The sequence below is a fragment of the Marmota marmota genome, unplaced genomic scaffold (genome assembly GCF_001458135.2).
Source record: "Marmota marmota marmota unplaced genomic scaffold, marMar, whole genome shotgun sequence".
Classification (NCBI taxonomy): Eukaryota; Metazoa; Chordata; class Mammalia; order Rodentia; family Sciuridae; genus Marmota; species Marmota marmota.
This window is the reverse complement of record NW_026000240.1, coordinates 21885898-21902227: the sequence shown is the minus strand read 5'-3', so window position 1 is coordinate 21902227 and position 16330 is coordinate 21885898. Positions and strand designations below refer to the sequence as shown.

Genomic DNA, 16330 nt, shown 5'->3' with positions numbered 1-16330 from the left:
ATTCAAATCATGTTTCTATTACTTCTTATCTGAGTAACCTCTGTCTTTGTTTTCTCATATATAAAACAGGACTAATAATATTTATTTTAAAGAGTTAGAAAGCAAGTTAAATGTGACCACAAGTAGAAAAGTTGTAGTCAGTGTGGGAGGTGGAAAGCACTTAATACATTACAGCATAGTGGATGTTGGATCTATATTAGTTCCTTTTCTTTCATCTTAGTAGTCTTCTTTTGTTATTTTTATTGAAATCTGTATTGATGCAGATGTCAATTTGATCTACAAATGAAAAGAATATAATTCTTTCTATCTTAAATATCAGCAATTAAGATTTCAGTTTGAAAACCACTTCAGTTGTCTACAATCCAGAAAACATTGTCTAATCTGGAATACATATGTTTTTGTAATGCTTTACCATGGCTCTTGCACAAATGCATAGTGCTTCTAGCTTTGAGCATTTATTTACCAAGATAACTTGAAATGGCGCTTGACAAATAAATGCTCATTTCTGAAATCTACTTTTCTTTGCAGAGATTAAAAGTTAAAATTATAATTAGTTGAGAATAAAAGGAAGAAGCATGAATCTCTGAAGCTTATAACAGTTTCAGAACTCAATCAAAATGCAAGCTTAGTATCTTTTAAAATATTCATTATATCATCAGTCAATAGAATTTGAATATTTAAATTATTTTACTGGGACATTCAAACTTTGTAATTTTAACACATCTTTTGGATTTTCCCAAGTGAGAATAATGTGGAAAATTTCTAATATCTGGAAAAAATTTTATATATGTATACATAGCATTATAACAGATGGTAATAGAGAAATGACCAAAAGGTAAATCCAAGCCACATGCATCAAGCTATTATTCACAAAATGTTTATCTTTATCATGTTGTGGATAGTTCAGGGAATAATTTTGAACCTTTTTAAATAACTACTGTAAGTAAGGTAGGCCCGGATTCTGGGAATATTTTTTTTAAAAAGGTTGTCATGTAGATTGTTAATTTAATTATAAGGTGGTTATAGCACAGCACACTGATCAATTGCCTCTTATGAAGACCAGTGGGAACAAAATTGAAGCAAGAAAGTATATGGCTATACAATTTCATAGAATAAGAATTAAAGTAGATTCTGGGAAATCTGTTAGGTAATGACATTGAAAACCACATGAAGATATATTGGGCAGTTTATTTCCTGAAAGGTTGATGAAAATAACAGTGTCCTTTAGATCATAAAAGGTTTCAGTACCTATTTTCGTTCATACTATCTGTGGCACTTAGCCTGAAGATTACTGTACAGATGATTCTAGAGGAATGGACCCTGAAGCTCAGATGGTTATTGATTTCTATATTGAATTGTCTAGGGAGTCTCACATGGGCCCAAGTTTAGAGAGTGTCCTGGACTTGAATAGGAATTAGAAGTGATGAAAAGTGAAATGTTTTAGCTTTCAGAAGTCTGGTGATTAGATACAGTCTAGGCTATTCCACTGTCCCCCAACTTTGCTGAAGGACAAATTATTTTGGTTGGTCATTTAGGACCATTTGCAATCAGCATGTAACTGCAAGGCAAATGCAGCAGGGGACCCACATCTCTACTTGCTTTGTGGTACCCCTTCCCTACATTTTCCTTATAGGTAGTGTTTTTACTGCTGTGAAAGGAATGGCCTGGACCATTAACCCAGGTTAAATAATAGTGCCTGCAGGAGTTGTCTTCTTGAGGTGACCTTTGAGGTTCAGGAACTTAATATGATGAAGTATAACTTTAGCTTAGCACACATTAGAGTGCTAGGTGGGGTCCATATTCATCAAGTATTTTCAATAGTGATAATCTAAATAAACCCAGGAAGCCTGTAAAATAGTTATTACACCCCCCCCCAGTGATCTGTTTTTAAATATTATTAGAGATTCCCTCTCTCCTTCATTGTTTGGTATAAAGTATAGGTTTGTACACCCAGAAACTTTCCTGTATGAAACCATAATCTGTATAAAATTAGATTCCCAATACACTGTATTTGAAAAAGCAAAGCTTTTCTATTTATGTTTAATATGCTGATGTTATCCCGAAAGCTAAAAGATTTCATTTTACAATGTTTATCTAGTCCTTTTTGCATCTAATCATAACTTCAGACTACACAAGTTTATCTGTGGTGTTTCTGGACAGTAGTAATTCACAGACATCAACTAAGGGAATCTAGATGAAGAAAAAGAGAATGGGAAGCCAGAGTGAGGGGGAGAGAGTGGTGTGTAAACGAAGGCTTCCTAGATGGTGGGGGATAAGATTGTTTTTCTTTTTTCCTCCAAAGAAATTATGGTATCTAAAGAACCCTGACCAAGTATGTATGGCCAATTTGTACCTGTCTGAATAGTTTAAAATATAGTTCCTGATTCTTTCTGTCCTGAATCATCAGTGTAATTTATGTGTAATCTAGGAGAGAGCAAGGAAGAGCGGACTTTTCGGAACTGGATGAATTCCTTGGGGGTCAACCCATATATTAATCATTTGTACAGGTAAATATTTTACTGTGTTTGAACCTTACTGTCAGGATCAAATTCCCCTCACCCCCATTCTGGGAAGGAACCCAAGTCCTCACACATGCTAGGCAAATGCTCTACCACTAAGCTACACCCCCAGCCCCAGAGGTTGAATTTAAAAAGTTTCAAACTCGGTATGTTTACATAATAGCATTTTCTCTTATCACAAGGAGTTAGCTAACATTTAGAGTTTCAGAATGCTGGGAATTGGCAATATAGTAAAATTTTTTAAAAATATAATAATTATAATTTTTTGATGATGATAGAAATACATCAGTAAAGATACACGTTATTCTTTCATGGTAATCTTGAAAATAAGAAATTACTTTGGCTTTAGCATATTAGAATAACAGTAATATTTGATAAATGGTTCTTAACCTTTATATCGGTATTCATCATTACAATTCATATTTTTAATTTATTTTCATCACAATCTCAATTACTCTAAAATGTTTGTGTATGCTTTAATTTAATTTATAGAAATAACTTGTTTTCCCTGGTAATTATTAAATTTTTATCTTTGTTTAAAAATGACAATATATAGCTGGGTACAGGGGTACAGGCCTGTGACTCCAGTGATTAGCAAGACTGAGGCAGGAGAATCACAAGTTTGGGGACTGTCTGAACAAAGATGGGGAGACAGAGGATGTGGTAGAGAATCCCTGGATTCAATCCCCGTGTGACAGCATATAATTAACATTGATTGGACTAAGAAGATATTATACTAAATCATTTCCAATGCTGTTAGTGATAACAATGTGTCTTCCTAGATGTGGGTGAGAAGAAATCTTTCTTCTCATTATTATAGAATCTTGCCTTGAAAGACATATAAAGGAACTCAACTTCAGCTAACGTTTTATTTTTTAAGGAAAAAAGCCTAACTAAACCTATCATTAATTTACACATGAAGGAAACTCTTTTTTAAAGAGTTTAACTCTATCTAAAGATTGACCAAGTTATTATTTAAATATGAAGATTAATGTCATAGCAGACAACCTAACTTGCTGAGGATTAGTAGTAGTAATATAGTAATTTCTGCTTCTTGGTATGTATTAAAACTGTTCTTTAAGATCTAAAACCAAATATTGCCTTATTCTGTTAATTGGCTCAGTGTGATAGGCTCATTTTAATTCCAGCTAAACAAGAAGAGATGTACATCAATTTTACAAGAACTAGCATTATATTAGGGCAGGTAAAACTCAAATATTGGACATGAGAGAGGAATAGATCTTTATGAACTAACTTGAAAGAACAAATAGCTCTAGTGTGTTTCTAGGATCAGTTTGCGGAATTCATCCTGAAATCTCTGGAAGTAATTTCATCTCTCTGGGTCTCAGTTTTCCCATTTGTAGAACATCAATAATAATACCATATTACACAGGAATGAGAGTGGGTTCACTTAAGAAAAAAAAATCATGAAATAGATGGATTCTAGAACCTACACAAATACCTTAGTACCTTAGTAATATTTTTTTTTGTTTTTTTTGGAACTGGGGATTGAACCCAGGGGCACTTAACCACTGAGCCATATCCCCAGCCCTTTTTAATTTTTATTTTGAGACAGGATCTGACTAACTTGATTAGGGCCTCGCTAAATTGCTAAGGCTGGCTTTGAACTTGAGATCTTCCTGCCTCAGCCTCCTGAGCCATTGGGATTACAGGTTTGCATCACTCTGCCTGGCTAGTATACCTTTTTTATAGAAAATGCTCATCTGCTTACAGATAACCTTGTCAGATTTAAAAAAAAAATAATGTTGATACTAGTATCTAGATTTTTTAAAATGTTTATTTAGTTATAGATGAACACACAGTATCTTTATTTACTTATTTTTATGTGGTGCTGAGGATTGAACCCAGTGCCTCACACGTACGAGGCAAGCACTTTACCACTGAGCTACAGCCTCAGTCCCAACCTTGCAGATTTTAATTACTTTCAGATTAGACTTTCCCCATCAGTCAGCACAGAGCCCAGCCTCCTTCACTGCCATATGGTGTATGCTCAGAGAATGCAAACTAACCTTAATATCAACCTTAGTAAGACATAACTCATTGAATAAGCTGTTAGAGGAGAAAAGCCACATACTACATCACAGGCCTAGCAATTTAAAAAATCAATTGCTACTGCTTTATGTCCTTAGCATACAGAATTGAGAACAGACTCAACACAAGACATATTTTCTCAGGAGAACTTAACTTTTCTCAATACAAGGTAGTAGTTCTCACTTTAAGAACTCCTGCTCGCTTATAAATTCCCTCCTCTTAACCTTCATCATTGAACATGAACCACTGCCTACTTAATAGCTGTGGCTTTCCTATAATTAAAGTTTCTAAAAATACTAGTATATCACTAAGATATAAATTTATTCTACTGTATAAGTTTCAAGAAATATGTAAGTATACAGAATAAAATAAAATATACAATTGCCTTCTTACCCTCTCATACTTCCTTTTTCCTGCCCAGAGGTAATCCATATTAATAGTCCTTAGCATACATAGGTATATAAATACATTCGACTCTAATTTTTTTAAAAATAAATGAGATCCAACCATGTAAAGTGTTTTGCCATTTACTCTTGTAAACTTAATATTCCCTTGTAAAGAGTGTCATGTTGGTATACAGAGATCTACATAACTATTTCTAATGGTGGCCCAGGAGTTCATAGTATGGATAGTTTATTCAATAGCTCTTAATGGCCAGGCATTTAAGCTGTTCCCAAATTTATAAATACTATGAGCAGGGTGCAGTGACATATCCCTACAGTCTTAGCTACTCAGGAGGCTGAGGCAGGAGGATTATTGTAGCCCAGAAATTAGAAACTAGTCTGGGCAATAGAGATATGGTCTCAAAAAAAAAAAAAAAAATTATCAATACTGTGGCAACAAATGTCTTTCTGTGTGAGTGTACATATGTATTTACTTACCTACATATATATGTATGTGTGTATAGCATATGCATGGATATGATTATATGTACATATATAAATACATACAAATGTTTTTGTAAATATTTACGACAAATTTTTGGGCACATTCTTAGAATGGAAGTTCTGGGTCAAATTTTATATCCTGTTATTCTATAAGCATTAAATGACCCTATTGTGGATTTTTTTTCTTTGCCATACTAGAGATTGAGCCCAGAGCCTTGCACATGCTAGCTGAGTGCTTTCCTTCAGAGCTACATTTGCAGTCCTTTTTTAGTTTTATTTTGAGACAGGGTCTCAGTAAGTTGCCTAGGCTGGCCTCAAAATTGCTGTTCTTCTGCTTGAGTCTCCCGAGTAGCTGGGGTCACAGATTTGTACCACCATGCCCAGCCTTTGTGTTTTTCAAGAAATATGTCAGTGTACTTCATAAAATTAAGTAATACCAGCATTGACTCTTCTCTCATCTCCTTTTCCTTCTTGTTTTAGTGACCTTGCAGATGCTCTAGTGATCTTTCAGCTCTATGAAATGATTCGAGTGCCAGTTGACTGGAGCCATGTCAACAAACCTCCTTATCCTGCTCTTGGAGGAAACATGAAGAAGGTGAATGAAATAATGATTGTGGCTATATTGTCATTGTTCTGATATAAAACAGAAGATTTAGATTTTCATGAAGCTTGGTAAACTATGGCCTGTCCTCACTGTTCTATTTGAAACCAATATGTTAAACCTGATAGCCTTTTTACAAGTTTGCTTTAATAAATATTTGGAAGTTGGAGGCAGTCTTTCCAGTCAGACACTTTTATAAATGCTTTCTTCTTTAGCAAGTTGTAGTATTAATGTTCTTTGAGATGTATTGTTACGTGCGCTCTTATTTTATATTTGCCACAACTTGCTGAATCTTTACTGGTTATTCATTCATTTACTCAGCAGATATTTGATTACCTACTATATATTACAGTGCAATGCATAATATAAAAAAAAACAAGTTATGGAGCCCTAAAGTAGGCAGGGAGATAAGATAAACCACTACAATATAGGACAGTATAAGCAAAGTGATAGTATGGGTTTTAAAGAAGAAAAGGCCACAGGTCGCCCTTATGAAAGGCTTCACGCAGAAGGCTGATTTTGAGGTAGACCTTGAGGAATGTATTATTGAATTTTGTCACAAGGAGGATGGAGAAGGGGCTGAGGGTTAAGCAAAACAATAATAGTGGGAAAGTGTGTTTCTGGGAATTAAGGAAAATGGTTTTGCTACAGCAGAAGATTTTGATAGGTAAGCAGTTAATTAAAAATTGGGATTGGAGCAAGATATTAAGAACCTTGAATGCCAGATTAAAGAACATGGGTTTTAAGCTATAAGCAGTGGAAAGTCAATAAATGTTTTTGAAGGCAGTGATTTCATTACATCTGGTGGAAGAAAATCTGGCAGATGAATGTAAAAAGAAGTTCTTATCTTCCAGTATTTTTCATATAGGATCAGTAGTCTCCTTGGTATTCATGTTTGTTCTGTGGAAACCTTTTTGGGTTTTTTTGCATTTCCTTTTTACCTTTTTTTAGTGTCATATGCTTTCTAAAGTAAAAGTATGCAGGACTTTCAAATTTTAATACTTTCATTTAACCTCATCCTTTTGTTTAAAATAAGAATAATTTAAACATACTAAACAAATTAATGGACTAAATTTTCTGGAACTTACTTGTTTGATTAATATGAAATTGACCAGCATTTTCATAATGTTAAAACTGTTGGTAGTTGAATAAGAAGAAATATAACCATATTCCTGGACAGAAAGACTAAATAACATAAAGAGATCAATTTTTTTTGTAGTCAACTTACTGGTAGAACATAATTCCATTTAGAATCTAAGACTGTGTGTGTGTAGCAGGGGATAGGTGAAACAATTTATATATGTGTGTGTATTAGGGGGTAAGTGGGACTTATAAAGTGATTCTAAAGCTTCACTGGAAGAAGGAAAAGCCCTGAATAGTCAGGAACATTTTCCAAGGATGTTGAGGGATATTTTAGAGATGTTAGAAAATAGTCATGGGTTAATGATGAACCACATATACAATGGTGAGTCCCTAAGATTATATCACCTGTTGACGTCATGACCATAGTGACACATTTCTTATTAAGCAGTACATGGCTATATATTAAATTTTATAGTGAAGGTACAGTAAATGAAATATTTAGTATGAATGTAAAAATGGAATGGAATAGGATAGCCAAGAAATTCTAAACCTAAGAACTTAATATATGGCAAGGTGGTTGCTGAATTCAAGAGGGAAAGGAAAGATCATCCAAAAAATGATGCCAGAAAAACCTAGTTAACTATTTAGTTAGAAAAAAAACGCAGTCTTTATCATATATAATCCACCAAAGTAAATGCCAGGCGGATTTAAAGTAAGGAGTATTAAAATATAATAAAACTCTTAAAATGTAAGTGAATGATTCTCTATTCCTGGAATAAATAATTAATTACAAAGGAAAAAGTAGATATGAATACATTTCATATAAACTTCAAACTTTATGTACAAAAATAAATCGATAAAGAAAAGTTAAAAGCAAACGTGAAGAATCCATGTTTACAAAAAGTATGACAAGTGGTTAATAATGTAAATATAAGTAGTTCATACAAATCAACTACTAAAATCCAGTTGCTGTTACCAGCAAAATGGGAAAACAAAATGAGTTCAAAATTCATAGAAAAAAATGATGGGTAATACACAGAAAAACTTTTACCCACCATAAAGAAATGCAGTTTAAAACAAGAAATTCATCCAGTGTTAAGAGGATATGTTCCTTTTTAGAACCTTTCTAGAATCAGTTTGGTAATATATTATCAATAATCTTAAAAAAAAATCGTTTGGGATTGGAGTTATGGCTCAGTGGTAAAGCCTGGGATATGTGAGACACTGGGTTCAATTCTGAGCACCACATATGAATAAATAAATGAAATAAAGGTTCATTGACAACTAAAATATATGTTTAAAAATCATTTGATCTAATAATTTCAATTCTTATCATCTATTCTGATGAAAAATCAGGAAGTCAGACAAGCAATTGTCCACCAGAATGTTTATCACCATAATGTTTATAGAACAAAAACTAAAATAATTGTTCAATAAAGCCTTAGTAGTGACTCACCTATAAGATGAAGTAAATTTTGCCATTAAAAATAGTGTTTTAGCCTGGCGTGGTAATGAACGCCTGTAATCCCAGGGGCTTGGGAGGCTGAGGCAGAAGGATAGAGAGTTCAAAGCCAGCTTCAGCAAAAACTAGGCAGTAAGCAACTCAGTGAGACCCTGTCTCTAAATAAAATACAAAATAGGGCTGGGGATGTGGCTCAGTGTTCTAGTGTCCCTGAGTTCAAACCCCAGGACCAAAAAAAAAAAAAAAAAAAAAAAGTACAGAAAAATTTAACCAGACTTAATATCACTAGAAATAAATAGATAGGTGGGCAAATAATTTATTGGTATTTATAGATCAGATTTTGACTGTTGGCAAGGCACTTGGCTGGAAGTAGGGAAACTATGATATAGATTGATACATGTAAACATTTTTGTTTTTTAAAAGGAGCCATACAATGAGTAGCAAAAGAAATCACATAAAAGCTAAAATAAGTAAAAGATGGTGCATAAGCATTGCAATATAAGCATTATTAGGAATTCAACAAGTTAACAATCATTATTAACTGGTGTAGTTAAGGTTAAGCCTTCGTTAAATAAAATGGGCCAAAAGCTGAAATTAAGGATGAGTAAGATCAGATAAAGAATATGAGAGATGAATACGAGAGATTCTTAATGAAACGATGACTTTTCTATTCCTTAATTTAAAATCTAGAATAAACATTATTTATTAGGTTTATTAGTGGAATGCAGGAAACCAAGGATTTTAGTTACATATTTGCCATTAGTAAGATGTGTAATCTTAGAGAGTCAAGACTTACAGGGTAAGACAGGCTCTTAACACTTTTTAGCCAGTTGTTCCTCTATCTAGATCAACCCCTTAGTGCTTGGATATCTTTAGCTATAAAATAGAAATAGTTATTCCTTGCTTTCACTGGGTTATTATGAAATGAAGTTCAGTCATATAAAGTGTTATTAGAATTATTTTTTCAGACGACTGAATTAGGTTGACATATTCAGGAAATATGTTTTTATACCCAAACTTTTGCTTGCTTATAGATTGAAAACTGTAACTATGCAGTGGAGCTTGGGAAGAATAAAGCCAAATTCTCCTTGGTTGGTATTGCTGGGCAGGACCTAAATGAAGGGAATTCAACACTTACTCTGGCATTGGTATGGCAGCTGATGAGAAGGTAAAGGCTGATGTGTTTACAGCAACACTGTCAGTTCCCTTCAACAAGTTACTGAGCTAAACTTTTAGCTATTTTTGAAGAATAATAAACACAATAAACATACAATATAAAATATATTAATTTTGTAAAGGATTTACTATTGGTTATATATACTAGTGAATTTCATTTTAAAATGGGTTTGTTTCTTCATCTCACTTCATTCAGAATGGCAATTATCAAGATATACAACTAATGATAAGTGTTGGCAAGTGTTGGGGAAACAGGTATACCATACATTGCTGGTGGGACTGCAAATTAGTGCAACCACTCTGGAAAGCAGGATGGAGATTCCTCAGAAAACTAGGATTTGAATCACTGTAGGACCCAGCTATCCCACTTCTTGGTATACGTCCAAAAGATCTAAAATCAGCATACTATAGGAATACAACCACATCAATGTTTATAGTAGCACAATTCACAATATCTGAGCGATGGAACTAACCTAGTGCCCTTCAACAGATGAATGGATAAAGAAGATGTAGTATATATACACAATGGAGTATTAGTCAGTCATAAAGAAGAATGAAATTATTGCATTTGCTGGTAAATGCTTGGAACTGGAGATTGTCATGCTAAGTGAACAAGCCAATCCCAAAAAACCAAAGGTTGAATATTTTCTCTGATGTGTGGAAGCTAGGCCAAAACAAGGAGGAAAAAAACAGAGAAAAGAAAAAAGCAGAGGAGGGGGACAGAATTTCATCAAAATCTGACCTAACTTTTTTATGTGGTTGCACTAATTTGCATTCCCACCAACAATGTATGGTATACCTGTTTCCCCCACACTTGCCAACACTTATCATTATGAATATTATGAGTATACCACAGTGAATCTCACTATCATGTGTACTCACAAAACACTAATTAAAAAAAAATAAGTAAATAGCAGAAAAATCAGTAGAGGGAAGGAAATAGGGAGAAAGGAGAAGAGAAAAAGAGGAAGTACTGGGGAATTAAGGCAAATTATTTTCCATACTTTTATAATTATGTCAAAATAAATTCTAATGTTATTTATAACTAAAAAGAAGTAATAAAAAATAAATTAAAAAAGAAAATGGGTCAATCTCTAGAAACACTTTTTATTAATGTCTCTTAAAATGGCTCTGTAAGTTGTTTTAAATTTTTTAAATACCATATGGTAGTTTTTGTTTTTACATAGTGAGCTTTAGAACTCTGGAATGTAACCAAGTACAAATGCCAGGCTAACATTAGAAATATTTATTAGAACTGAACTATTTCTTAAATGTTTATCTAAATATTGACATAAATGATATGAAAGCAAAATTTACCCATTTTAGTCTCAAATATGTGTCTTTTCTATTGCAGGTACACATTGAATGTGTTATCAGATCTTGGAGAGGGTGAAAAAGTAAATGATGAAATTATTATTAAATGGGTCAACCAGACTCTTAAAAGTGCAAACAAAAATACTTCTATTTCCAGCTTCAAGGTAATCAAGAGTACTTAAGATTTTTTTCTGTAAGTTTAGGAAGGAACTTTTTATGGAGAATTATATTGTTTAGGTTCAGAATTACATTAATGTAATATCTTAGAAACACACAACTTAGGAGTTTAGGCATAGTAATTATTTGGCATGTGTAAACTAGAAATATTCAGTTTGAATTTTTATATTTGTGATTGGTTATCCTATTGAATATAAATTCAAGGTAATAGATGATGGTAATTTAATCTTAAGAAGAAATAGAATCGAGCCAAAAAAAAATCCAATTGTCAAATGAAAAAGAAAGATAAAAGCCATTGTTTATATAGGACCTGTAATGTTTTGTGCTCCCTAGCAGCAGTCTCAGAATTGTATTGGCATCATTTCCAAGGCATAACAGAGCCAGCCAAACCGATTCAAGTGGGAATTGAGAAAACTGGTAGGAAAAAAAATCTTGTCATCTGGCTTCATAATGCACTTAACACTTCCAAGCATTTGTGGATGATCCATAAAGCACTCCAAGATGTAATCTGCCCGTACATACCACTAATTTTCATGCATTTCATTGTGTTTTGCTTTTGCATGCAAGCTGGTGTTAACTACAAAAGAGCATGTCTGCTTGTACACCTTCATTCAGTGTTTGTGATTTTATTATGTGTGAAAAGCCAGCAATTTGCAGTTTTTAGTGAAATAAAGAAGTGCAAACAGATGAAACACTAAGCTATCCTAGGAAATATCTACCCATCTTTATTCTTTTCTTTGCCTTTGCTCTATTTGTTTAACAACATTGTAGAGTGGAAGAAATGTTAGAAACTGATAAATTCAATTTTTTCATCTATACCAAAAACTGAGGACTCAAACAATTGTAATAGGAAGTTGGATGTTGGCAGAGATGTTGCCCAAGTTCCTAGTTCAAGTGCTTTTTATCCCTCTTTTATCTTGAAAAGAACCAATAATGTTTTTATTGTTGCTTATTTTTTTAAAGTAATTTTCAGTTTATAATTTGTCTATATATTTTATATAGAAAACACAATTTAAAAATGTGAAACAGGATTGAGGGTATATTATAAACTTCTCAAACTGGCAGTTACACTTTAATATTGTTACACTGAAATTATATGCATTTACATACTAATTTAAAATAATAAGCACAGATAATTAAATATATTAATAGCATTTAGGAAAAAACAATACTTATTAAGTATTACTATTAAGTAACTTTTCTGAATAAAGAGTAAGAAATTAATTTGGCCCTCAGTGTTCACCATTTATTTGAAAGAGAAACTTGTATAACTGAGAAGGTAACAATACTACAAACTAAATTATAAGCTCCAATTAATATAATTAATATTATCTTGGGTTAAGTCTAATTGATAATTTCCAACTCAATAGTCATTAAAGAGTGGAAAAAGTTAATTGATGGAGAAGGGATTTGAATTGGTGGGGGGTGGGGAAGAATAAGCTAGAAGGATAAGGGCAAGTCTGAGAAGGTAGGGAGAAGGAGATTGGCTAGGGAGGATGGCTTCTATGGGATGTTGTACTAGATATGGACTAGATCAAGATTGTGGAGGATCTTGATAAAGATGATTTTTTGAAAATAATTTTTTAGTTGTAGGTGGACACAATACCTTTATTTTATGTATTTAGTTTTAGGTGGTGCTGGGGATCAAACCCAGTGCCTCACATTTCTAGGCAAGTGCTCTTCCACTGAGCCACAACGCCAGCCCTTGATAAAGATCTTTAAGGAGATTGAGTAAGGGGAGTAATGTAAGAAAGGTGATTGATGTAGAAAGACTACTCTAAATGTGGTGATCAACATGAGTTGTAGGAAGAATGGTGTAAGAAGAACAAAGCATAAGACTCTAAGGCAGTGCATGAGATGTAAAATAAAGGATCTGTATGGAGATGGGCACTGGGAAATTTTAGAATGGATATCTATGAGCTGTTGTGAAAAAACATCTAGAACTTGGCTTCTTGATTTAGAGAAGTGGGGGTTAGAGAGCAGAGTCAGAATTCTTGTTTGGGGCCTGGGTAATCTGTAAAATGGAAAGTACAGAGAATGGAGTATCATGAAGTGCAGCTGGTTTCTAGAAAAGGTGATGAATTCAGTCTTTAGCTTACTGAGTTTGAGGCAGAATAAACGTGGAGGTGGATGAAAGGAGACACTGGGAAGACTGGGAAGACTGACTTGGTGACCAGCTGGATAGAAGAGATAGTTGAAAATGATAGTACAAAAACCCTACCAGGGAGAATGCTCACACAGAACCGCAGCCGGAGAGAGCACAGAGGCAGAAAGAAGCATTGCAAAAGTGCTTGGCATTTCATAGGTGCTTGATAAAATACTCTTTAAAGACAAGCAGATGACTAAGAAATGTGGCAGTGACTGCTAGAAAATAGTTGGGATGGGGGAAGTTTTTTCCAGCTGTAGAAGGCATTATGTCTGAAGGTTACAATAAATGGTGCTAGTAAGAATTTATTAATAGTTATCAAGGTGATGCTATAACTAGACATTTCAGAAAAGACAAATTTACTCTCTTTAGTTATAGAGTAATTTTCACTCACCAAGAAAATAGGGAGGTGGAATATCACCAAATAATAATAATCATAACGACCATGTGTGAAGTCCCAAGTGTAACCATGCTGAGTACTTTATACACTTTCTTTTACTTCTTTCAGTGAGCAAAAAAAGGAGCACTAGAGCAGTTAGATTAAATAACTTGTCCACTGTCATGCAACCTTTAAGCAGAATAGCTGGATTTTACATCCAGGGCTATCTACCTGCAGACTGAAAGCCAAGCTTTGGAGTTGTATGGCTTTGCATTTGGCTCTTGGCTCAGCCATTTATTTGCTGTGTGACATACTGCTCATTCATTCCATAAATATTCAAAGCTTACCCTGTGTCAGGTGCCTTGCTATTTACTGTGATTACATAGTGCCCCCAAAGACCTCTTATTTTGTCAAATAGACAAATAAGAAAATAAGAATCACATTATTGATATCAGTAATACCATATGAATCAGTTAAAGGGTCTGTTTTACAAAAACCCTAGCTTGGCTACATCTATTGATGAATAAAACAGAACTTATGTCTGCCTCAGCATTAGTAGTTGTTTGACCTTGGGCAAGTTATTAATTTCTGTGTGCTTCAGTTTCCCCATATCTTAAATGAAGATATTAATACTTATAGGATTCTTGTCAGACTAGGATAACAAATGTAAAGAGCTTGACAGTACTGGCACATATTAATGGCTCAATAAATGGTGCTTACTACACTATAGGAACCACCAACATATAAAGGGCGTTATATGTCAAGAGGTTCCTGGGAAGTCCTTTGGGGAACCCTGGTAACCACATCATTGTTTTTCACCTTTTATTTTAAAAAATGATAAGAAGAGTGATGGGGTGGAATTTTCTAATAGCACTTACTAAATTAAGAGAATGAGATGACATGATTCATTATCTTGAAAAGCAAGCTAAGTTCTAGGCTTATTCTTTTTAAAATTCTAGAAATTGTTTTTGCTTAATTTTTTATGATGAACTTAAAGGAAAAAATGGAAATTTATATTTCAAATTAAGGATTTTCAGTATAGCCCCTGCCACTTTGCAAGAGTCTTTCACTAATAATGTACCAGAGGAGTTGTCATCAGATGACAACCTGATATAATCTTTAGAAACTTAAATTTTATTTCAACACAGTAAAATCTTTCCCCAAAGTGAATCATAAGAAAATAGGTAGAAAAAACATCCTTATTTTCAATCTCTAAATCAAGATATATTTTAAAAATAGAGTACAACTAAACAAATCATTTCTCTATTTTTTGAAATGTGTGGAAGGTAAACCCATAGATATTTAAATTTATTCTAGAATGACATAAATATTAAGCTAATTTTGAGAATGTATAACAGTATAGAGTCATCTAGGAAGCTTATTAAAAATCTAAATATCCAGCCTTATCCACAGATAACATGACTAATTAATTTGAGAGCAAGGCTAAATTTGCACTTTTTTTTCTTGTTCTGGGAATTCAATACAGGGCTTCTTCCATGCTAGGCAAGCTCTCTACCACTGAGTGACACCTCTAGCCATAAATTTTCACTTTTAACAAGTATCCCAGGTGATTTTCATGTAGTTGATCTGCAGGCTATACAGTGAGAAAACAAGTATGAAGGTTTTTTAAAAAATAGAGACATACCAAGAAATCAGATCCAGATTGCCAGCATAAGGTAGACTGAAGAGCCCTAATTAATTTTATCTTCCATTTCTACCTGTTCCAAATATGATTTATAAAATAAGCATATCTGATAATTTATGAATTTTAGAAAAATTTTATTCTTAGGTGGCTCACAGGTCATGAGCTGTTACTTTTCTTCACATGGCTTCAACTTGTTTTGTCAGATATTTACTATACCACTCCTTCATATTTATCCTAAAGATCTAAAAGCACCATACTATGGTGATACACACATACCAATGTTTATAGTAGCACAATTCACAATAGCCACGTTATGGAACCAGCCAAGGTGTTTGTCAACAGATGAACTGATAAAGAAAAATGTGATAATAATATGCAGTGTAGTTTTGCTCAGCCATAATGAAGAATGAAATTATGTCATTTGCTGGTAAATGGAGGGAACTAGAGAATATCATGCTAAGTGAAATGATAAGTCAGTCTTTTCAAAGCAAGGGTAGAACGCTTTCTCTGTTTGAGGAAGAGAGAGAGAGAGAAAGAGAGAAAGAGAGAGAGAGAGATGGATGGATTAAATGGGGGATGGGAATCTCATGAAAATAGAAAGGAGACCAATAGAGTAGAAGAAGGGAATCAAGAAGGAAGGAGGATGGGCAGGACTTGTGGCTCAGTGGTGAGCACTTTCCTAGCACATGTGAGACCCTGGGTTCAATCCACTGCACCACACAAAAATAAATAAAATAAAGGTATTGTGTCCATCTACAACTAAAAACAATTATTAACAAAAGGAAGGAAGTGAGACCCTAAGCAACTTAGGCCTGTCTGAAAATAAAAATAAAAAGAACTGGGGATGTGGCTCAGTGGTTAAGCGCTCCTGGGTTCAATTCCTGGTACA

The 16330-nt window shown here is 33.7% G+C and overlaps 1 protein-coding gene across 4 annotated transcripts in view; it reads left to right on the top strand.

Moving 5' to 3' along the window:
• Pls1 (plastin 1) overlaps positions 1-16330 on the top strand; it is a 114985-nt gene that overhangs the window by 94383 nt on the left and 4272 nt on the right. For 2 of the 4 annotated variants that reach the window (XM_015486980.2, XM_048794542.1), the window contains exons 11-14: positions 2429-2507; positions 5939-6053; positions 9639-9772; positions 11135-11258. In XM_015486980.2, the coding sequence (XP_015342466.1) occupies positions 2429-2507; positions 5939-6053; positions 9639-9772; positions 11135-11258 (452 nt within the window). Of the gene's footprint in view, positions 1-2428; positions 2508-5938; positions 6054-9638; positions 9773-11134; positions 11259-11604; positions 11689-16330 lie in introns of all 4 variants that reach the window. The other 2 variants (XM_048794544.1, XM_048794543.1) reach the window with 2 other exon arrangements.